The sequence below is a fragment of the Tasmannia lanceolata genome, unplaced genomic scaffold, assembly GCF_043159265.1.
Source record: "Tasmannia lanceolata isolate RefF3 unplaced genomic scaffold, GAP_Taslan_0.1 ptg000016l, whole genome shotgun sequence".
Taxonomy (NCBI): Eukaryota; Viridiplantae; Streptophyta; class Magnoliopsida; order Canellales; family Winteraceae; genus Tasmannia; species Tasmannia lanceolata.
The window spans coordinates 15,881,132-15,904,993 of NW_027518693.1; the positions used below are offsets into that span (position 1 = coordinate 15,881,132).

The 23,862-nt window shown below is 38.5% G+C and overlaps 1 protein-coding gene and 1 long non-coding RNA gene across 4 annotated transcripts; both read right to left on the reverse strand.

The window, feature by feature from the left end:
* Positions 1–1,397: 1,397 nt before the first annotated feature.
* LOC143848298 (uncharacterized) lies at positions 1,398–6,608 on the reverse strand. Its single transcript, XR_013235363.1, has 2 exons — positions 6,129–6,608; positions 1,398–2,090 (listed from the first exon to the last, which is right to left on the reverse strand). It is a non-coding gene; the product is annotated as an uncharacterized LOC143848298 (long non-coding RNA).
* A 1,902-nt stretch (positions 6,609–8,510) lies between these two features.
* On the reverse strand, positions 8,511–23,709 carry LOC143848371 (protein FATTY ACID EXPORT 3, chloroplastic-like). Of its 3 annotated transcripts, none has more exons than XM_077357299.1 (7): positions 23,385–23,709; positions 20,967–21,360; positions 20,631–20,798; positions 13,525–13,571; positions 13,339–13,376; positions 10,056–10,164; positions 8,511–8,795 (listed from the first exon to the last, which is right to left on the reverse strand). In XM_077357299.1, the coding sequence occupies exons 1-6, from the start codon at positions 23,643–23,645 to the stop codon at positions 10,077–10,079; spliced, it is 996 nt and encodes a 331-aa protein (XP_077213414.1). In that variant the 5' UTR covers positions 23,646–23,709; the 3' UTR covers positions 8,511–8,795; positions 10,056–10,076. The 3 variants fall into 3 exon arrangements, with proteins under 3 accessions (XP_077213414.1, XP_077213413.1, XP_077213415.1); XM_077357298.1 differs by having other exon boundaries at positions 8,511–8,799; positions 23,385–23,708; XM_077357300.1 differs by lacking the exon at positions 8,511–8,795 and adding an exon at positions 8,935–9,229.
* Positions 23,710–23,862: the final 153 nt, after the last annotated feature.

A 23,862-nucleotide genomic window follows, 5' to 3' on the forward strand; every position in this document is an offset into this window, starting at 1 on the left:
CCTTTGGATATTTATCCAATGGACATGAGTTGATCAAAAATAATTTTGGACCTTAGGATATTTATCCAATGGACAAGTTTGGATCCAGTTGTGCGCAAATCCTGTACATTATGGAGCCGTTTGGATATGCAGATTTTAGAATCCAGGTTTTAGTTTGAAAATAGTGTAAAGGAGGGTTCATGATCAAGCTGTTGTATGCTGTCCTGACAGCGTTTCTTGGATTTTAAGTAAGAAATTCAGGTTTTAGAAATCTCTCCCCCATGCTAAGATTTCTACAACCTTGAAACATGGGACGATCTCCCACTCTCTTGCTATCGGAAAGAAGAGCAAGAAATCAGAAAACAACGTCTCTTTCTTCTCTCATCTCCCATCTACAATTTTGAGGAAATCCAAGATTCAAAAATCCGCATATCCAAACGGCCCCTAATAATCCTATCCTTTGGATCCATTGGACCGTCCAGTAGGTCCAATGAAAACCCTCTATCAGGTCAATGCTAATACCCAATAATATGTATATTTTGGGCGTTAGATATTAACCACTTTTTAAGTTTTAGTATTGTTCTATGGGTCATTAGAGATCCAACATGACTGATTGTTTGGATCAAATAAAGGTGGCCCACAAGCATAATAGTTGTATTCTAATAAGGTGGTTCTTAATATTGCAAATTATATACATTGATAGGGAATTGACATCCACACTCACAGTTTTAATAATAGCACTCCAATATTTACTTTACACATTTAATTTGTTTTGGAAGGCTTCTACAATGCTGGCCATGCTTGGTTAATAATGTGTGGTATCATTATCAAAACAGAGTGTAGCTATCATTTCCCTAGTGAAAATGGATACAAAATTTGTTTTATGTTCATTTCTACAACATAAAACAAATTTCAACGTAGAGCCTTAAGGATGGAAAGGCAAGTCCATAAATGTGAGGAATACTCTAATCAAAGTAATTATTTCTAATCTTATTGTGACTTTCTCTCTCTTCAATGACTTAAACACCTAAAAACTGGGGAAAATTGCATGAAGATTCTTGTGAACAATCCTTTCAATCTTCAACTGTTTGTAAAGGCAGCTTACAACTTCTTTCTCTGCTTCCCTTGTGGGCCGTTTGGTATGTGGATAAGAATTCTCACTTAAATTCCAACTAGAAGCAGAAAACAAGATCCACTCATAAAATGTGGATAAACAGTAAAACAGTAAAACAGATTTTGTTGGAATGAAATTCACTCACTGAAAGTGCAGATTAGAAGGAACAAAGGGGAAAAAACATTCAAACAATAAAGAACAAAATCAGGCTGGCTTTTGGTTTTCTAAGCCAGCTTATAAGTCCTATCTGCTGCAATTAACAACCATATAAAAAAACGAGTAATAGAACCAGTAACAATATGGATTAGGCCTAAAAAGTGAAAAGCTGAACTTAGTACCATGTTCTCTGGAAAAAAAAAAAGCATCTTCCTCTAAACAAAGGGAGATGTCCCTCCAATATTTCTTGTACTTGCTTCCTGTGAGGCATTCTCAGGGTTTCCAACTGGAGAAGAAAGTGGGTAAGCAACGACATTGAAGGCTTCGCTGAATTCGCCCTACTGCTCGGTTAGTAGAGAGTGTTGTTTATGGCTGGGACTACTGGGGTATCTAAAATTCCATTTGCTCCCGTAGCTTTCGTCAGTGTCAGCAGGTTTTTTTCTTCGAGTGTGAAACCCCAGGACCAGAAGTGGTAGGATTGATTCTCATAATAATAACAATAATGAAATATGTCATTTTTTTTTTGCGAATTTACCGAGCGGAGTGCATAATCCTGATAAATGATACCGATAAGTCAAGCATGGAAAGACCGATCTACAAAGCTTCGCTTCCTTATAGTCCTTAGGCATTCTGGTGTAATAGGAATACTAGTTAGATATTTATCCCTTGATTTGGCAGAGACATGCCTTGTTTTCATTGTCTAGAGAGGCTCGACTGGAACAAAAAAAGTACAAGTGAAAGCAGAATGAAAGCTGATCTGTAGGCATTGATCTTGCAGAGATTTCAACTCCTTTTTGGATCCAATAAATCAGAAAGCCTTCAATATTCAAAGCACAACTACCTGATGCATACAAAGAAACCAGAGATCTCAGAGTGTGCATACCTCTCTACAGAACATTAGTGCCTAACCAGAAAAAAATAGCTAAAATTGCAGAAACCAGTCAAAGGCCTACATTTACAAGGAATGGGTTAAACATATCGAGAAGTGATAAAAGAGGAATCATACGGTACTCAAAACCAAGCAAAATGGTATTATTTCTGTAGGTGTGAACTGTGCAAATGAGACCATCCATAGGTGATCCATTTACAACTAACATGGTGGGCCAAACCATGGCCCAAAATTCACCCCCATAGGAAAATTCTTCCAATCCAGCATTATTGCTGTTGAATCAGACCATGGACTTATTTTTCTTTCCTTTTTTAACAATCCATTAGTTGCAAGATAATATAAATTTAAATAAAAGAAAAACTCAATGCAGTAGAGCAAACTTCAATAGAACAAAATATTATCAAGAAGCCTAACGAACTGATGTTTAATCCAAAACATCCTTTCAATTCTCAAACCGTTAAATGCTTTATCACGGCCGCTATCCAAATTTAGACTGCACTGGGATCATGACTCCAAAAATACCTGCCCAGAGCCATACCGTGAAAATACAAAACGACTAACATGTGCTTATAAGAGTCATTCATCCAGCCACTGTATCTCATTCATAGTATCAATACAAAGCATACATAAGTGAGGTTATCCGTTATCTCCACACATTGTCAAGGGGAAAACGACTAGCACATGCTTATAAAGTTATAAGAGTCATTCATCCAGCCACCGTATCTCATTCATAATATCAAAACAAAGCATACATAAGTGAGGCTATCCGTTATCTCCACACATTGTCAAGGGCATTGACTACTAACCACATATATATCCGTGTGGAGTTAGGGTTAGAAGAGAGGAAGAGGAAGAGGAGTAGAGAAGATGGGAAGTCCCCACTACGGAGCTCCTCGTGTAAATGATGTATATAAAGGCCCGAAATAGGGCATCCAATGTACAATGACTACACCCCTAAGACTACAGGTAATACCTAAACTACCCTTACATGTTATTCAACATAGGGATTTGAAAAAAAAAAAAAGAACAAAAGAACTTATGGATGGAGAAAGGAAGGGCAAGAATATACAAGAGGGGATCTTTTGCTTGTTTTTTTTTTTTTTTTTTTTTTTTTTTTGTGTGTGTGTGTTTTGGAAAAATGAATGGATTTACAAATGGTATTTACAAAAAGGGGGTTGGGGTATAGGGATTCACGGATTTAGAGTTTAGGGAAGATGGAAAAGGGTTTAGGGAAAGGGTTTCACGGATTTAGGATTTAGGGTAGTGGAAAAAGGGTTACGGTTCACAAATTTAGGGTTTTGAGGGTATAGGGAAGATCGAAAAGGATTAGGGTTAGGGAAAAGAAAGAGTATAGAGATAGCCCTCATTTGGATCTACAGAAAAACCCAAATGAGGGCTATATGAGAGAGAGAGAGAGAGAGAGAGAGAGAGAGAGAGAGAGAGAGAGTGGAAAGAAGGTTTCACGGAAAACCCAAAAAGGGTTGCAAGAAAAGAGAGAAAAAACGGGGAGAGAGATGCATGGGAGAGAGATAAATGGAATGGAACGTGGGATCATGACTCCTTCATTCCTTCCTTTTTTCAGGATCTTTGCTCTGATAACATGTTAGAAATTACAGAAGAGGAGAAGAAGAATGAGGGAGAAGATGGTGAGATTCTCCACTAAGGAGCTCTCCCATGTAATATGATGTATATATAGGCCCAAGCTATGGCTACCTAGTACAAAGACTAAAATACCCTCCAATCATACACACAATGACCACAACACCCTTCAACACTCTTCAACAATAACCGTTGGGTTTATGGGTTAAAGACCATTAAAAAGGTTTATGGGTTAAAGATTGAAACGAGGGGTAATCGTGTAGGTGTTTGGATTTGATACATTTTTGAAGTTTGAAATATGGGTTTGTAAGGAAGGGATCGAAGTTTATTGGTGAAAGGAGTAAGGCATAAGTGGTGAGTAGAGGTAAGGGATGAAAAAGGTGATCAGTGGCTTTGGTTGCATGCTAGTAAGAAAAGAAACTAAAAAAGAATGATGGAGGAGAGAGAGAGAGAGAGAGAGAGAGAGAGAGAGAGAGAGCAGGGTCTTCTCCTAAGCAAGGTAACAACACCTATGTTGAGAGCAAAAATCTTCAATCTTCTAATTCATTCTATTCTCAAAAAGGCCAATGGCCTTACATTTATAGACAAAAAGTAAGAGTAGAATCGACCGGCAATTTAAACTTCACTGGAATTTCTTCTGAAACCAAGAGTAGAATCGACCCTTCTATCCCTCCCCTTCTCTGCATGATTTATCGATGGCTAAGACCCTGCCAGTTCTACTACCCACCCTTCTGAAATTCTCGTCCGTCCAAGCATGAGTTGGAATTCCTCGAATCGACCACCATGAAGCAATCAACGAGCCCGAAAATCTTGTGTACCCCGAAAATCTTGTGTACCACATTTCAAACTCCACAAATGGATTGGGTCTTTGATCCACTCGTTTTTGCTTTCCTCCGTATTCATATCTTCATCTAAAATTATAAGAATTTCCAGCTTGTCTGTCTTCTTCAAGGATACCTCACCTTGAACCCTAGCTTGAATCAAATCCTTTATTTTGTGGCATTCTTCAATTGAATCTTTCTTGAGCTTTCCCCATATGCCTCTACTATTAGTACCATGAAGAGATTGAAGTTCAATTCTTTCAATCCAAGATTTGAAGTTGCCGCCCACAACCGAATCCTCCACGGGTACCAGATCTTGATGTTTCGCATCATAATCCTGTGCAAGCTCTATGACCACCTCTTTGATTGGGGTTGCAAAAGCAACCGGCCTCCAAGTGGCTCCATTGGAAGACCTAGGAGGGACCTGCTGATTCGGAATATTCTTGCTGAAACCGGACCAGATCTTACTGCATTTTAGGCATTCTAGGCGTCTCTTTAAGTTTCTGAAATTACATCATGAGCAAACCCACAACTTTGCTCATCTCCATCATATGATTTTTAACCAGCTCCTTCAACTTTTCTAATTTATCAGCCCTAGATGGCCCGATAAACTTATTGCATGGTCCCAAAGAATAAAGGCCGTTCCATGGGTTCCACAATTGCCAACGCAAGGTCCTCAATATACCTATCTCTATACTCCAGTTCCAACTGCCGATAGGGTAGGATCAAATCCTGGACAACATTTAAACCTATGTCTAGAGAGAGTGAGTGATTGGGTTCTCCTTGAAAAAAGGATGTGACAACGTCTAAATCTAGACAAAGTGAAGGATTGGGCTCTCCATGAGAAAGGGGTGTTATATCACTTGACCAAGTAAGAGTTGGATCCTCTACCGTGACCTCTAAAGAAAAAGATTATCAAGAGAGTTAGTTAAGGGATAAATCATTATCTAATAAAAAGTAAATCAAAAAATCACAATTCTCGCAGTATTTTGAGAAAATCTGATATTTGTGACTATGCTTCTGAACATTCAATATCCTTTCCCAATGAAAAAAAAATCCAGTTCCTAAACGCTCAAAAAGAAAGGGAAAAAAAGAAACTAAGAACTGAATCCTTCTGATATGCTAAACCATTGAATAAATTGGAATTCAAATCTACCAAAGCCATCAATTTTCAACAAAAAAAGAGAAGTGAAGTTTGTGCAATTATTAAAACATGAAAGTGCCAATATCAGTATATCAGTAGCCTAAAAAAATCACAAAATTTCAACAACTGATGTTAAAAGCAATCACATTTCATATCCCAATCTATAAGTAAATACACAAAAGATCATTTCCTTATGACATTGCATTCAAACTCCCACCAAATTCAAGAAAGAAAGATAAGGGCCCGTTTGGATACCTCATGCATTTGTATTTTGATTTGGAACTGAGTTTTGGATACAAAACACATCAACATGATCATGTTTTAAGAGAGAGAGAGAGAGAGAGAGAGAGAGAGAGATTGAGGGACGTGGCCTAACAGAAATTATAAATCAACTGGTTGTAAATAAATAGAGCAAAATGAAATCACCTCAATGCAATTAAGATCCGTTCCAATTTCAATCTAATTTAGACCTGTTGAAATCAAATCCCAACCATCTTGAAGAGAAAAAAGCCGAGAAAGCAGAAGAAAATTAAAAGGAAAAGATAATCAAGCAGGATGAAAAAGATGGTAGATCCATGGTTCCTCTTCCTCGCCTCTTCAACTGGTTCAAGTTTCGCCATTGATCGAGATCGAGAGGCCTTTCGAATAATATTTTATAGGTTTAGGGTTTTTCATACCGTTAGTTGCGGAACTGATTCTCGTCCATTTGTTTTCCGACCGTTAAACAAGGGACTCATGTTTTTCACCCCCGTTTTTAGCTGATCATCACTGGGCATCAGATGGGACGTGTTTGATCTAGACCATTGATCCGGTGGGGCCCTTACAAGGCACAACCTCTTCACAATGCCAAATGTACAACTACAAAGCATTTGACTCTACTAAAATTAAGGGTTTAGAATTGTTAAACCAAGGTGGGACCATTGATAATAGGCCGAATTTGTATTTGCCTGTTCGAATATGCAAAACTTATATAAAGATCAAGACTGTTGATCTTGAAGAGAATGGTTATCTTCCACCAAAAATCATGACATACAAATTAAAAAACTAGAGGGTATTTTTTGTCTTTTTCTAATTTAAAATCGTCTTCCCTCTATATTCAATCAAGAGACTACACCTAATTTGATTTGCAATGAAAGGCCAAAATGCATGGGGTGCTTGACCCAAAAGTAGGGCTGCAACTCGAGCCGGGTTTTACCCGACCCGACCCGAAAATAGCCTGGGTTGGGTTCAGGTTTCATGGGTTTCCGGTCGAGCCGGGTTGAGCATTCAAAAGCCCGCATGAATCTCAGGTCGAGCCGGGTTTGAAGGGGCCCGACCCGACCCGACCCGAATTACATAAGTTATAGTATGTACATTTTTTTCTATTGTTGGTTAAAAGTTAAAAGTGAAAACCCACGCACCCACTGTCATTGTATGTGAGTGTAATTTCTACTTCTATGAGTTGAGTTGATTCAAGTGTTTGATTCAGCATTGTTTGATTCAAGTGTAATGTGAGTGTAATTACATCATTGTTTGATTCAAGTGTAATGTGAGTGTAATTTCTGCTTCTATGAGTTGAGTTGCCTTACCAAACAAGAATTTTCCTTAAAAAATTGCGTCAACATGAAAAAACCCGACCCGACCCGAGATTTATCATGGGTAGGGCCGGGTTGGGAATCGTGGGTTTTCCGGAAAAAAAAACCCGACCCGAGATATTTCTCGGGTAGGGTTGGGTTCTCCAAAACCCTACCGACCCGAGTTGCAGCCCTACCCAAAAGCATGGACCGACCCCCTAGGGATTTGGGGTACAGCCCGGGTCCATTTTTTGGAATTTGGGTTGAGTTGTTAGTTGTTACAATAAAATCAGGACGGGTTGGGTTAATTCTAATTCATTTCGTAGCAAAAGCTCAACCAAAATTGCACCCCCTACTAGGGAAGCGATGTTACCCTTATGTACCATTTACCTTCTTCTTAGCCTTTTCCTAGAAAAATGTACATCTAAAGAAATATATGATGCTTTGACAACTAATCGTATCTACCCATCAGTACTAACTACGTAAGCCAAACTATTCATTATAAAGAGAAATGAGATTACAAAATTGATTGCTTAGAATATTATTATTAAACAGGATAGATTCATAACAACATGGGCGCTCACTATGCTGATCCCATCTTTGAATGATTTGAACTCAGGCCTTGCTTTGTATCTTCCTACTATTGCCCAAAAATAGGTCTACGGTCTACCTATTGTTGTTGAATGTGAATAATCGCCTAGTTGTAGTTTTTAACAGGTTCATGATCAATGAGAAAAAAAAAACACATATTCTTGGATATTAGAGAAAGATATTGGCCTTTCCTCTTTCTTTTTTTGCCCGTAGAAATCAACTAGGTTTTATCTTTCAGATGATGAACCTTGTTAAGAGAGCTGAACTCACACCCTGTGAACATGTCCATAGCCAGTTTGGTTGCACATAGTTGCCTTGAAAAGTATCGGTGAAATAGAAATAAAGTGGTCGACATGCATCATAGTAGTGAAATATTCTCCCCGTAGAGTAGTGGTGTTTGGTTGCCAACTGAAGTAACATTGTGGTACGGAGTGTCATTACCAAAATAAGGGGGCAATACGGGTGTCATTAACAATATAAAAAGGAGGAAAGAGTTAAAAACAGGGAGTGCTAAAAACCAAGACTACTACTAGCAAAAAAAACCACCTTCTTTCACGTAGTTTGGTGGGGGACAAAAGTCATTGCCACATGGGCAGACACGAGAGACAAGGCAAGCAGTCTCCTAGTAGTTTGAATCAAAATATGCAACCAAACACTATTAAGAGATAAAATGGACTTGCTGATTCTTTGAAAAAGAAAAAACTACAAAAATACAACAGATCCTTATAACAGTATCGGATAGTCGAGGTTGCTGATAAACAAAGTAAAAGACAACAACATTAATGCCTATTTCACTCAAAACAGATAGAGATATCCTATATTTCTGTACTTCCCTTTCCTGTGGCATTTTGCTAGTTCTCCAGTCATACAAGTGAAACAAGAAGGAAAACTGAGGCATTCACCAGTTTTGTCAAGTAATTCAAGAAACCCTCAACATCCAAAGCTTTAACTACCTGATGCATATAAAAGCACCATAAGATTTTTTTATTAAAATGACAGCACCACACACACACACGCACACACACACATACCTGATGCATACAAAAGCACCATAAGATTTTTTTTGAAAATGACAGCACCACACACACACACACACTGCCTAAATGGGGAGAAAATATCTAAGTTGCAAAAAAAAAAAAAACACATGCTTAACTTGATAGATGTAGCATTTTTGTAAGCGCAAGTAACCTGGCTTGAACACAACCTCATGTTGCCAACACAAGAGACCTTCCATCTGGATCACTTCATAAAGCTTTTATATGGTGCCCAACCGTCATGTACTGTGCTAGCGGTACCGCCCTTGATATTTGATACAAGGGCTGACCACTTTTTAAGAGGCTGTTGTTGGAACAAATATCAAGGATGGTGCTTCCATCATACCTCCTACAAGGGACTTGACGGTCGGCCACCGTATAATAATAGCTTAATATATGTATAAAACAATCAAACAATACATTATGCATATAAATTTAGAAAAATGGTAAAAAAAATAAAAAATAAAACAAATAATATCTGATTTTTTTATTTTTATTTTTTTTGAAAATGAATATCTGAATAAACACCCAAATCTCCTCAAGTCTTGTTGCAAGCATGCACATCTAATAAACTATGCATTTCTTATGCATTACAACTAATCCATAAGAGAGATAGAGATGGGGATAAAGACTTTACATCAAATGGTAAAATCCCAAAATTTTATGGATCTGATTTCGATCCATTGATTCACGCTTCAAATGTTTTTTTTTTTGTTTGCAGTTATATCTACTCTATGCTGATTTAGATCATAGAAGCTTAAATGAAACATGACCCGTTCTAAATTACAAAAAAAAAACAATTCGAAAAAAATGAAGATTGAAAATGGCGCGATACAAAACCCTGTATCGGCCCCATATTCGGCCGTCACATCTCGCATAGTGGCCAATCCGCTTGCATTTTTGAGGCCTTATATGGGTTTTTTTTATGTGGTGTGGGGGAATCCATATTGTATTGGACCCCACGGATACGGATAAACATCAGTATCACGTATTCAACATATCAGTGTCATGTTATGACCGATATTTCTAGCCTTACAGAGCCCTACTGTATGGAAGAAATCTGAGGCCAGGAACTCATCGGCCTATATCGTTCCTTTTTATAAAACGCATTTTTGATATTTTTTTAGTACTACTGGCATAAACTATGAGGAAAAAACAGCAATTGAAAGACTAACCTTTCTCCAGCTCTCCAAGCACTAGTTTTCCAGACCCTGATCCAAGCTTGGACCTTTCTTTCGGCCGTACAATAGGATCCTATATACGTAGAAAAGTACCATTCCACCGCTGCACAGAAAAATCACCAGTAAGATGATTGAAAACTGATCAGAGAAAATAAAAGCCAACTCAGAAAATGAAAGAATAGGAATATCAGAAAATCAAATCAGATTTATCACAAGAGTTCCTGACTGAATGAAATCGTGAGGTCAGATCATAAATTGCAAGGTTTACTTTGTAACAGCACTAGAAACATAAAATACTGACAATGTTAAACAAAATGATGGCCAAGTCAACCATATTTTAACATTCACATCAAATCTTTAGTCAATTTTTGAGATTTCATCGCATTTCTAAGCACTGTTTTTTTTTTTAAAGGTAACAAAATTTTTATATGGTGTAGTCGGAACATATCAGCAGGGACAAGGTGTCCCCCAAATGCATCAACATTTGCATTTTGTTAAGTGTATTTACGACAATTAAGGGCAGATTGGACATTTGTATTATGTTTATATAAGCAAAATCGTGAGGGGAGTATGCGACTTTTGCTTCTCTCTCTCTCTCTCTCTCTCTCTCTCTCTCTCTCTCTCTCTCTCTCTCTCTCTCTCTCATCTTCTCTTCCTACATTCATTCAACCATGTAGAAATCTAACATGGTATCAGATCTAAAGGTGGAAGTCAAGTCATTCTTCCTTGTTAAAGGTACCATTATTATCTTCCTCTTACTTCTTCTTTTTTCTTTTCTCCTTTTCTTTTAAACCCTAGACAAACCTTTTGGGTTTTTCAATAAAACCCTAACTTTTCTTTCCCTCACATCACCCTAACCCTCACCCTCTTCCCAACCGCCCACCCTAAGCTCCCCAAACCCTAGCCGCCGATAACACCCCCACGCTCCCCAAATCCCTTGTTTTCCATCCAAAAACCCAACCGCAGATCCTAGCCGCCCCCCCTATTTACACTCCTTTTGGATTTTCACCCATTCCTATTCCACTTTTTCCCTCTCATAACACACTTTTGAATTTTAACCCTAACCTTAAAAGTTCCCAAATGTAATTTTCCTCTCCAACCTAACCCTAGATCCTCTCTCACATTATTTATATATCCTTCCTGTGTTGCTATCTTCCCTTAACCTTGTGTTTTTCTTCAAATCAGTCCCTAATTCTCCCTTTCTTTATGTTCTAAACCTCTTTCTTATTCTCTTTTATTTTGCTATCGGTTCCGGGACATTGGTTGGTGGTCCCACTTTATTTCTCCTATGTTTGTTAGGTTTTCTTGACCCTTTTTTTTGTCCCGGAACAGCATTTTGATGAATACGAAAGTGGTTATTGGTGGCTTGTGAGGATTTGTGGTAGTTGTTACTTGTTGGTGATTGTTAGTTGTTAGTTATTCGTGGTGATGGTTGATTGTTGTCGGTGGTGGGTTGGCACTTGGTGATTGTTGGTTGGTTGAGATTATTGTTGGTGTTGTTGGTGGTGAGATAGTGGAGATGAAAATTGGTTGGTTAATTGTTTTGTTTGTAACAACAAATCATATACTCATGGGTTTCAATAGGCTAATGAAACACTTCATTCACAGTGAATCTAGTTGTTAGCCCTAGGCTCCCATCAAATCTGGCTAGGTCTTCCATTGTTCAGCCAAATCCACGCACACTAGCACAAGAGCTTGTGGTCCTTGTCAGGATATATTTTTTTTAAAAATTGACAAATATATTCATACCAATAAAATTTACAATGGGGACCAGTAGTCCCACCAGATTTACATAGTATGAATTGCCCAGGAGCATTCTCCTTGTCCCAAAAGAAAACCAATTACGCCTTACATTACCCAATAGCCTCAATTGTATCGAATCCAACAAAAAGTGCCATATTGTAGGGCCCACCAAGTCAAGATCGTGACCTGCCACGTCACGCAGACTTCTCCATCACATTCTGAATTCGATTTTCAAAAATCCCGCTTGAAAGCCCAGAGCTATTGTGCGCCCCTAACCGTGCACGATAGCCAACTACCCAACACCGTCAGATCTCCGATGGCCTCCACCTCGTACCACCACCAAAACCCGGTGGGTCATCCTCCCCGCCGACAACCACCTCCTTCTCCACGGTCACCACCTCCAGTCCCTCCTACATCTCCTCCACAAAAGTCATCTCCACGTGGGATCTCAGCCGCCGCCACCGTCATCAAGAATCCGGCAACCTCCATTGCCACTGGCCATCACGTCCGTCCTCAAGCCACCACCCACGATCTTGTTTCCAAAGACCATAGCCTCCTACGGGCAAACCAAGCAACCCTATTGCTAAATCCGGCAATCCACAGCCCCCCAAGTCCCCACGGCCTCCAGATCCGATAATCCACGGCCTCGAACCGCTTATGGCCAGCCTTCCACGGTCCAGCAACCCAAGGCTTTTCAAGGCCTCCGGCAACCTCTACGGTTTTCCTCGGCTCCAGATCCAGCTTCACGACCTCTATGGCTTCAGATCCGGCCTCCACGGCTCCAGATCCCGCCTCTACGGCCCCAGATCCTGCCACCACAGCCCTAGATCTAGCCACCACGGAAGAGCCATACTCCAGATCTGGCCTCCACGGCTCATCTTTTGCCAGCAATGGGGAGGGACGAGAAAGAGAGGGCGAGACTCAAAAGAACAGCGATGGGGAGAGATGAGGAGGTCAAGATTTAAGAGAGAGAGAGAGAGAGAGAGAGAGAGACCGCCTCCCTCCCTAAGGCTTCCGTCGACCTAGGGAGGGAGCACTTCGAATCTCCTTTTTTCGCCCAAAGACTCAGTTTTTTGTCCTTGTCAAGATATACTTCTCCTTTCTATTTTTATCCATGTTCTTGTCAAGATATACTTCTCCTTTCTATTTTATCAAACCATATTTTATATTATGTTCCACTTAAGTGCTTTACAGTTTACACAGTAGTAACCACCACCAGAAACACACACAAAAAAAAGAGAGTGCACATTGAAATCATCCCTACAATTCATAGAGGGAAAAAAAGAGATGAGATTTTAATATAAGTATATACAGAGAGAGCCATCCAAAAAAAAAGTACATACAATGAAAGATCTTAATGTGCATTTTGAGTTTGACAAAAAAATGGAGCGGTTAATAGCTTAAAGAAAAATATTTTTTCCTGAGCTATAAAGGAAGGAATTCAAACATTTTTAAGAAATTGAGAAATACAGAGGAATAAGAACAGAAAATGAAACTGTATAAAAGAGAGCAAAAGGTCTAGAAGTGTAGGAACCTGATAAGCGTCTTTAAAGAACTTGGAGGTGATGGCCTCTGTGAGGAAAAATAAATGGAGAATCAGAAACTGCTAGATGACACTGATGCGGTCAAAGAAACTTCATTAATAGAACTAGTTCACTAACATATGATTCCATAAAAAAAATATTAATAGACAAAAACCACTTAATAAAGAACCCTTTACCTGAGAAAGCAAGCTAAACTCTCTCACAAAGATTATAACCGCAATAGCTGCAAGCAATACCCAAGTTTTAGTGAAATATGAGTTCCAGACAGTGACACTCAAATATCAATTACAATAAGCTATCTCATATTTGTATCACATTTCCAAAAGCTTTTCTAGTCAAGAATATATAGATACTCTGATACTCAAATATCTAAACCAAAGAAGAGATGGTTGCAAGTTGCAACGCATCTTTATCCAGAAATCGATGCAATACAATTCCATAGACAACCAAAATAACCCTTTTCAATTATAGCTAAATTATTTCTAATATTAGTTTGTCACCATCATTTCTTGCATTGGAGTTAAATGCTAAAAAAATAAGCCACCAAAAGGTGAAAATACACATCATATCCTGTTACCAAAAGGTCACCTACTCCCAGCACATCTTCAAAGAAATTCACATGATAAAAGGCTGAACGTGGTTCTTATGGATGGTTTAACAAAATATGTGCCAGTTAAAAAACCACTTTTTTTCTTAGGTACACTTTTTGTTTTTAGTATTCCTCTTGCTTGTTTTTGGTCCAAAGATAAAATTCTTAACATTGGTTGATTGTATTCACCGATTTTCATGATAGTAGCTTGTTCCACAGCAAGATTAACCATAGTTACCGGAAACCTCCTAGTTGGATGGGAAGCTCACTTCCCCATAATCTAGCTTCAGAAGCCAAGTTCTTCTCATGGTTATAAATTTCCACTGAAACAGACACAAAATGACTGCAATGTTTCTGTTTCCATTCCCAATGAAACCAAAACTGAAAAGACCGAAATGCATAAACCAAAATCATAAGTGTGATTGTGGTATACTATATTAGTGTGCATTACATAATTACATTTCATGCAAAATGTGATACATGCATTATGTAAAAATATTTGTAAGAATTACATGTGAAATTTGGCATGTACTAAATTATTAGACATGCGCGACAATACATGTCATTACGTGTTCGATGTTTTTAAATCATTATGGATGGTTATTTTGTTTATGTGATTGTTTCTAAGTGTGTATTTATGCTTATTCTAGCATTTCCTGAAGTTTTTTTTTTTAAGAACGGGGTTTTTTTCATATGGTATCAACCAAAATACATGCTATCGACAGCTATGCCAAATTCCTACATGAAAGAAACATGCATCACCAGCCCAAAAACCAACTCCCACAAATTGTTTCTAAGTGTGTATTTGTGCTTATTCTAGCATTTCCTGAAGTTTGGGGTTTTATTCTTGGTATCAACCAAAATACATCAAGGGGGGGACGAGGTGTCCCACCTATGCTATTGACAGCTATGCCAAATTCCTACATGAAAGAAACATGCATCACCAGCCCAAAAACCTACTCCCACAATAGGATCAATGGCTACGGAACATAGCTCGCCAAGAAACAGTATCACCCTTGGCAGAATGGACTGAATCCAAGCAGACTAGACGAGAGCCTTTCTCCAATATCCTATCTCCTATAGAAAGAGAAGCTCTTTGTGGATGTGATCATACATTTTCCATAACCTCTACTTGTGTGAACTCCACTCCCGGTTTTGCAAAAATGCCCGCTACTTCGTTTGCCGATCTCCTCATGTGTTGGATTTGAAGATTAGCAATTCGAATAAGGTCAATTTAAAAAAAAAAAAAAAAAACAATCCGAATAAGGTCCCTGATTTCAGCAATGGGACCTTTTGTTTCCTTGGATGCCCATGCTATTACATTTATTGAATCACCCTCAATTAGAATAGGACAAATCTAAGCTTCCACACACCATTTGAGGCCCCATAGTAAGGCCATTGCTTCTGCTTTATCTGAGTCGCATATCTCAGCTCGTCCTGAGTACAACATTATTGTTCTTCCATTTGAGTCACAAATGATTCCACCAATCCCTACTGGCCCCAACTTGCCTCTGGCACTTCCAGCAAAATTCAATTTAAACCACCCGTTTAGAAGTAACTGCCATTTTGGAGAGACCTTGGATCTTGATCAATTTTCTTGCGCTATCACTTGTCACTTTCTCAACATGTTTCCCACTTGATAGCCTGCTCCTGCATTATCTTTTTGCCCCCATGAGATTATATCAATTTTAATATCTAGAAGGATCCTACCCTAACTCTTTCTTGCCCTTGAATATACGATTGTTTCTTACCTACAAAATATGCCATGTGAGAGCATAAGGGACTGCCTTCCAAAGAGATTGTCCCGTTTCACCAAATGGGCCAGCACACCAATTTAAAAAGACTTTACTAATCGATCTTTGAAGCACACATGAAAGCCCGAGCGATGATAAATTCGCACCCTCTGCAGGATAATTCCCACCCCTTTAACGTGAAAAAAACATTAAAGTCTACCACATCAATTCACGTCAAAGGGGTGCGAATTATCCTACAGGCTAAATGGGGTGCGAATTTATCATCACCCTTTATCAAAGCTGGCCACAGACGATAGGAGAAGGGGCATTCCACCATGATGGGATGCAGTGTCTCTTTCAGTTTTCTACAAAAAAGCACACCTTCTTACAATGTGGAATCTTCTTCTTTTGGGCATGTCACGGATGTTGATGTTCCACATAACCATAGGCCATAGCCCAGGTGAAAGCTGTAATTCTTGGAGGTGCTAAGGATTTCCAAATTTTTGCACGTCAAGTAGCTCTCCCATTGCTTGCATTAAACCTATAAAATAAGGAACGAACAGAAAATAATCCTTGAGGGTCTGGGTCCAGACTCTCTCATCAGAAAGGTAGGAGGAGAAATAGGACTGAAGGGACTAGAAGGGCCGCGAAGCTCTTGATTTCCTCATCGTTTAGTTTGCGTCTTGAGTCTAACATCAACTCTCCTAACCATGGCCCATGGGTCTACCCCAAAGTCTCGTACTCTCACCTTTTCCCACCCTATATCTAACAAGGGGTTTATACAAGAATCTTGATGTACAAGTGGACCTCCATGCTCCCAAACCTTTTCCTACCCCGAGGTCCCTACTTTCCCAATCACCCCACCACCCATATTTGTCCCCAATTATCTTGTGCATAGATCATTTTTTTCCACCCCATATCTCCATAGTCATTCCCCCAACAAAGCCTTACTGCACAATCTGATTTGCCGATCCACTGGCCAGCTTGAGATTTAAGCCTACAAACTCAACTCCAATTAGTGAGATGCTTAAGCCTTTTATTTGATTCTTTTCCTTCCCATAAAAAAGTCCCTTTATAGCTTATCTATCCTTTTAGCTACCTTTACAGGAGTTTTGTCCAATGACATAAAGTATACAAGTAAGTTTGCTAACATTGTTTTAATAAGAGTAATTCTTCCCCCAAAGGAAAGATATTTTTTTCTTTCAAGTTCCCAACTTTCTTTCAATTCTTTCTACCACGGGATCTCATAAGAAGGCTCTTGGAATCCCATGCCCAATGAAAGTCCAAGATATGACAAAAGCAATTCTTCTTTCCCACATCCAAGAATAGATATCCAGATCTCCATCTCTTCAGGCCTCAGATTAATACCCAACAAGGAACTTCTTGAGAAGTTGATTTTCAATCCTGAGACAAATTGAAACCATCTGACACACTTTTGAGGTTCGCCATGTACTCCGCCTTTTCTTCTCTAAAGATTAAGGTGTCATTTCAAACTGAAGATGGGTAATAGGAGACGAATTATAAATTATTACTGGGTTTCAAGCCCTTGATGTAGCCTCTTTCTTCGGCTCTTGAGATCAAAAGACTGAGAGCTTCCACTACCATAATGAACAGATAAGGGGAGAGAAGGTCCCCTTGCCTTAAGCCTCTTGAGTTAGTAAAGAACCCTACTGGTGACCCATTCACAAGAATAGAAAATGATGGTGTTGAAATGCAATTTGAGATCCACCTTCTCCATCTACGCCCGAACCCCATCTTCTCTTTAATGAAATCGAGGAATTCCGAATCCACGTGATCGTAGGCCTTTTCTAGGTTGATTTTGCAGACTATTCCTCTTTCACCTTATCTTTTCTTGGTATCCAAGACTTCATTTACTATCAGTATTCCACCCAATATATCTCTCTCATTCACAAATGCTCCCTGAAACTGCAAATATAATGTTTGCCATTACCTCATTGAATCTCCTTGCCATAAGCTTTCCCCGCATTTCCAAGACTTCATTGCTATCAGTATTTCCTTGTGTTTCATCTTCAAATTCTATCATTTGCATATGTTTCCTCGATTTTACAGGATTTCACCAAAATTTCCAACCGAAACATATGTTTCGTTTCCGTGGAGACCGAAACCGAAATGTTTTAATTTTTGTGGAGACCAGAACCGAAATTTAAAACCTTGGTTCTTCTCGCTTCCCAAATTTAACGGAACCATGTTATCTAAACGTTTCCTATGCATTTCCTCTTAATTGATTGTGTGCTTCATATTTAGGTGATTATTTCTTTCTAAATGAATATTTTCTCCTTTTGACAAGGCTGAAGGAGCGTATATAAAACAAGAGTGCATTTAAAACCTGAAAAACTCATCTTAAGTTTCAAATGAAAATTATGTTGATATTTTTCCAAAAACTTAATATTAAATATACACGAATAAAAATGTGAAACTGCAAATTCCTAAAGCTTGTAATTCTAATTAGTCGAGAAGTCTTCTTTCCTATCTATAATCCTTGTCGGTATTAACCCTTCCTCCCTGAACTACTATAATCCTACTATTTGTATGTCCTTGTTTGCTTCCAATGAGGCTTATTATATGCTTCATGTTGACTTTCAATGAAGTTCCCACATTTTCTCTTTGCATCCTTCAAAGTTTTTTATTTCTCACATTTTCTCTTTTCTAAACCCCTCGCTTCTCGCTTCCGGCATCGCTTCTCGCACTCGCTTACCACTCTGACAATTAAGATATTAACAGTATTTTATGTGTTTCGGACATATTTATAGGCAATTACACATTCATTTAAAAAATGACAATGGCACTCAAAATAGCTCATTCTATTCACTATCTATACGGAGAAAGAACGAAAACTAGTTAACAGATTTATTTTTTTTATCAACAATAAATAATAGCGAAAAGGTTTCTTTCTTTCGAAGAAATATAAAATAGATGGAATATATGAAAAATAATGCGATCCTTTAGTACTCATTTTAGCAATAAAGACGTGTCCATGTATCCCCATGAATCAAACAAGACTACGCTATTGCCTATGATTGTCATGGCCCTATTACTTAGCTGGTTGGATTCATAGGAATTCCTTTTGAGTTTTGATCAAGGAGTCATGGATTTTGGTATATTATCAAAATGGTTGACTCCATTGATAAACCTTTTACACCAAAATTCGAACTATTCTGTGGATTGGTATGAAGTTGTGACGAATGCAGTTTTCTAGTCAGTATAGCCATTTTGGAATATTCAGTGCCTCTTTCATATGGGTATTTTTTTTACATCTTATTCATATGGGTATGCTTATCCATCTTTTCTGAATTTGGACTTAATCAGTTTATTTGAAAGAATAGGTCCTACGAGAATTTTCTTAGACCAAATAAGAAATGTGATCTACAAATGGCCACATGATCAGTTACATAGACATTTTTAATGCGACATCCTTAACTAAGGGTATAAGAGGATTAGCCGAACTCACTCATTTTTTGACAGACGAGCCATTGACGGAATTACAAATGGGGTTAGTGTTGAAAGTTTATTTGTAGAAGATGGGATCATGTGTCACTACAGCCTACGTTAATATTTTAGGGCAGATGTGCTTGAGAAGCAAAGTATCATCCGCATATTGGGGATGATAAACGTGGTCTCCCCAATGTAGAAAGCTTCAGTCATGCCGCAAGAGCTTACTTTATACATTATCCTACTGAATACATCATTCATGATTGTGAAAAGGAATGGGGAGAGGGGTCCCTCCCCTGGCATAAACCCTGCAAGTTTTGAAGAGACCTCTAGGCAAACCATTCACTAGGATTGGAGGGAATGCCCATCTACCATTGTCTTCCATGCCTTTCCCTCCAAAGGCCATTTCTCCATTGTCGCTACCTCCTTATAAGATCTACCAAGACCAGGCACAATACAAGTTTGAAGGAAAACATATGGGCGTACATGCAGGTATAGACAATGTAGCACTCAGTTTCACACCCACTTCAAGCAACCATCTCTTGAAGCAGAAAGCCATAAGCCTGCAACCCTAGTAGTGCCAATCAGCTTTTCTCCAACCATGAATCATTTGTGAGAAAAAGATACATCCCCTCCATTTCCTTCCTTCTATGGACCAGAATCCTTTATCTTCCCCGCCATTTTATGCCGTCTTAATTTATAACTAGCACTTCTTGCTTCTCCTGTTACCACTACTGGCTTAAGGAAATTGTTCAAATAATTCTATTCAAAATACCAATGCTTTCTGACATTTTTTAGGGTCCAATTGAAGGATGCTCCATCATAAATCTAGGAGGATTCCACAACTACAACTAAAAATTACATCCCAATGCCATACTCCTCCACAACATCCAAGTCAATGTATTTGAACATCTTGAAATTATCTTGCAACTTAAACAAAACTCAAAAGGTGCACACTCTGTTTTATACACAATCAACAGTTCTGCAGCCAAGAAACATGCAAACCGCTTCAACGGCTCGTGCATGGTTAATACGAACCTGCAGTAGCTACGTTGACTTTATAAATGGTCATGTTGCAGAATCAAAGAAAGAATACCTTATTTCACATCTCAATTGTGATTTATATAATTTACAGTACAATAACCAATTCAAAGGAACATATAGTCTATCAGAACTTTTTAATGATTTTTTTTTTTAAACGTCGAACTTTTTAATGAATTCAAATGCACAAAGACATAATTTTGAATGCAACAATATTTGCTGCTTCATAGAAATTGATAATGGCAGAATTAACATGGTGCAAGAATGTGTATTCAGAAAACTTCTATTCTTTCATTATATCTTTCTTTTATTGAAAGAAAAAAAATGCACATATAGAAAAGAACATGAGCAGCATACCATGTTTGGACATTAAATAGATGTCTGAGATACTATAAAAACATTTCATAGATAATGTTCTGCGACGTGGCAAAACACTAACAATAAACTGAAACTTGAGGGATGCACTGACCTGCTTGGCCTTTCAAAAATGGACCAGCTGATTCTCCACGTTTCCATGATCTTAGACTTGATATACTCAATGCCAAAAGAGCACCACCAAGGATAACACCAAACCGAACCGCAGCAATGCTTCCAGTTAGCATGAAGGAGAGAAAACCACCGATTGAAAGAAGTAACCCTGCACAAAATAAAGAGTTTCAATTGCAACAGAAAGAAGAAAGTCATACGCATCTCCATGCATCAATCTAGACAGTATAAATGCCGGCGAAGCAAAAGTAAAGCCATCAAATAGAAAATAGAGAAACATCAGATATTTGCATAAAACTTCCATGTCTGACATACATACCGTATGGAATCCCAAGGTAGAAGTCACGAACTTCAGAAATTTCTCTCAATTCATCAGCTGGGGAGCTGAAAGTTTCCACAATATCCTTAACTGTCTCGGGGGAATTCTCTACTGCTGTAGAAAGATATTCTTTCCCTTCATCGCTGATTTCTTTCGCCGCTAAATCCAAATCATGTCTAGCTTTCTCTGCCAGAACCTTCAGCTGCACTGATGTTTTCATCAAAACTTTCATTGCTTTTTTGGAGTTGACTTTATATGCTTCTTGTGACATGCCTTGCATCTTGATGGCATATTCTTTCAATGATTCAACGGTCTCTTTCCACGCTTCCGCTGATTCAGCGGCTTCAATTTCAACTTCATTCTTCTCCTTTTCCACTTCAATGTCTGAATGCTTCTGAATAACAGATATAGAATCAAACATCAGCAAACCAAGAGAGAAAAGCATAAAACTAGGAAGGAAAAAAAGTTAGTAGTAGAGGTTATAAATCTAGGGGATTAAAAAAAGTAATGAAACTGGAAATAGAAAGAAGGGAAAGAGATATGAGAGATGAGAGGGATAAGAAGCAAAAGAAAAACAGAGGAAAGGAAAGCGAATGGAAAGAGAGAATCACATATGTGGGTGTTCCACTTCTCCCAACCCCACGATCTTTTTGTTTTACAGCTTACAAGAAATGCCATTATTGAATGGGCCCAATCTATTGTTACATAATGTGACTTAGGGCATGTTTGGCAACCATGAAAAAATAATATTTCATGCAAGTTGTGAGACATGGGCACAGAGGGAGAGACTTGAAAGGGTGGAGTGAAGGGAGCATGAAAGCCCCTGAGAAACCGGGAGGGGAGGAGGGGGCAATTAGAAGTAGGGTAATTTTTTACCCTTTTTTAGGAATTTCTCATGCTCTCTCCAGTCATGATCCAATCCCACCTCTGTTCCTACTTCACAATTGGGCCCATGAATATTCCATGGAATAATTTTTCGCGGTTGCCAAACATCTCTTAAAATGTCCTAAACATAACTTTTTTTTAAAATGGAACTTAAAAATAACTTAAATCCTTAATAAGTGGGCCCAATCCAATATGACTTAATATTCTTCTACACGTTGGAGCATAAATGTCAAATATGTCCAGCTTGGCCCAAATATCATGAAGACGAGCTCTCGTTATATCATCCTACACTAAAATGTATGCAGATAAGTTAGAGCTTATTCGATTTTTTAATCTATTTGTTCTGTTCTGTTGCTGTCAGGTCAGTTCACCCCCACTACCACTACCACCACCCCTCTCTTCTCTCGTTTGTATTCTTCTCTCTCAATAAGCGTAATATTTCTAAAAAAAGTCAAGCATGAAACAGCATGAAACCATCTTGTCAAGTTTTCCAAGGTAGGACCAACTGACACCGAATCACATGTCTAGCTTATATAAGCTTAATCACTACAATTTAACATCCAAAGTCCAAACATTCAATGTATAAGACATCCAAGAAAGAAAATAAACAAACGAATGTTCATATACCACTAATATAAACAAATTTAAAACAGGAAGTTTATAATACGTAGCCCACGAAAGAGGGCCTTTTGCTTGGGCAATCCTAAAGGTGGAAAACCATCGATCGGCTATCCAGATTGTTCATTACATTCCAACATGAGTCCCCCATGTGCAAATATCTCCTCCATCGAACAATGCTAATTGCTAACCAATTAGCCTGAAAAATATAAAGTTAAAGATAATAGCCAATTTTCCACATTCAAAATGAAAACCTCCACCTATTGGATGGCTAAAAATTGACCAATGTAGGAGACTTTTGTGGTACTGCGCATCAATGGTGTGGCGAACCAGATGAATGCTCCAGATCACAAAACAATGGGCTCCACCAGTATGGTTGTTGGTTGTTGGCCCAAGCAAAATGACAGAGATTGTACAATTTCCCACTCGTACCAAAAAAATAGTTACATGAAATATCAAATCTAGACACATTTATAAGGGAATCATTGCAAATGTTCTCAAATCCAAAAAAATTATTGAAAGTAGAGGACGGATTTCAAGCCAGTCTCTTACTTCCAATCGATTCAAAGAATAAATGCTGAGTTGTCTATTTGTCCCCAAAAACTCCATTTCCAATTATCAGCTTAACCTCCTTCAGAAACCCTAATTCTGAGCAGTCAATATCAGCTTTCAATTGAAAAACAAAAAAAATCCATAAAAAAAATTAAAAAATGAAAAAGATTCTAGACATAAATTTCCAAATCACTCGATTTGAACATCTGATGTTGAAAAGGTATAAAATTTCAAGTTCCAATAGACAAAACAAAAATACAAAACACCATTTCCACATTACATTGCATTCAGACACTCGACAAATTCAAGACAAATGAAATTACGATATCGAAGTAAAAACCTAATTATCTCAAATCTGCTTACCGATTCTTCGTGAGACGATGCGAAGGAGACAATACATCGGTTCCGACCGAGCTTTGTACTATGGAATTCGATTCCGAGGAATCGATTTCCCATTCCTTTGGGAGGAACGGAGCATTGCGTCGAATGAAGGAAACGTATGGAAGAAGGCGCAGAACGGTGAGAAAACGCAAGGGACGCTGTTCTCTTCACGGAAAGACTGAGATTAGGGTTAAGGTTAGGGCTAGGGTTTCTGTGCGAAACGAAGCCCTCGAGAGCGGTCATGGCGGCGAACGAAGAGAGAGATAGAGAGATGGGTTTTGTATGTGTTTTTTGTTTGTCTGATTCGAAGTAATACTTCTTATAATACGCCTTGTGCGCAATGTACACGAATTGCTTTTCTTTTTGTTTCCGTGTAAGCAGCAACAGAAATGCACCTGGTGGGTGTAAATTGAGGCCCACAGAGTTGTTATTGTCATTTTGAAAAAGAAAAGAGTAATGA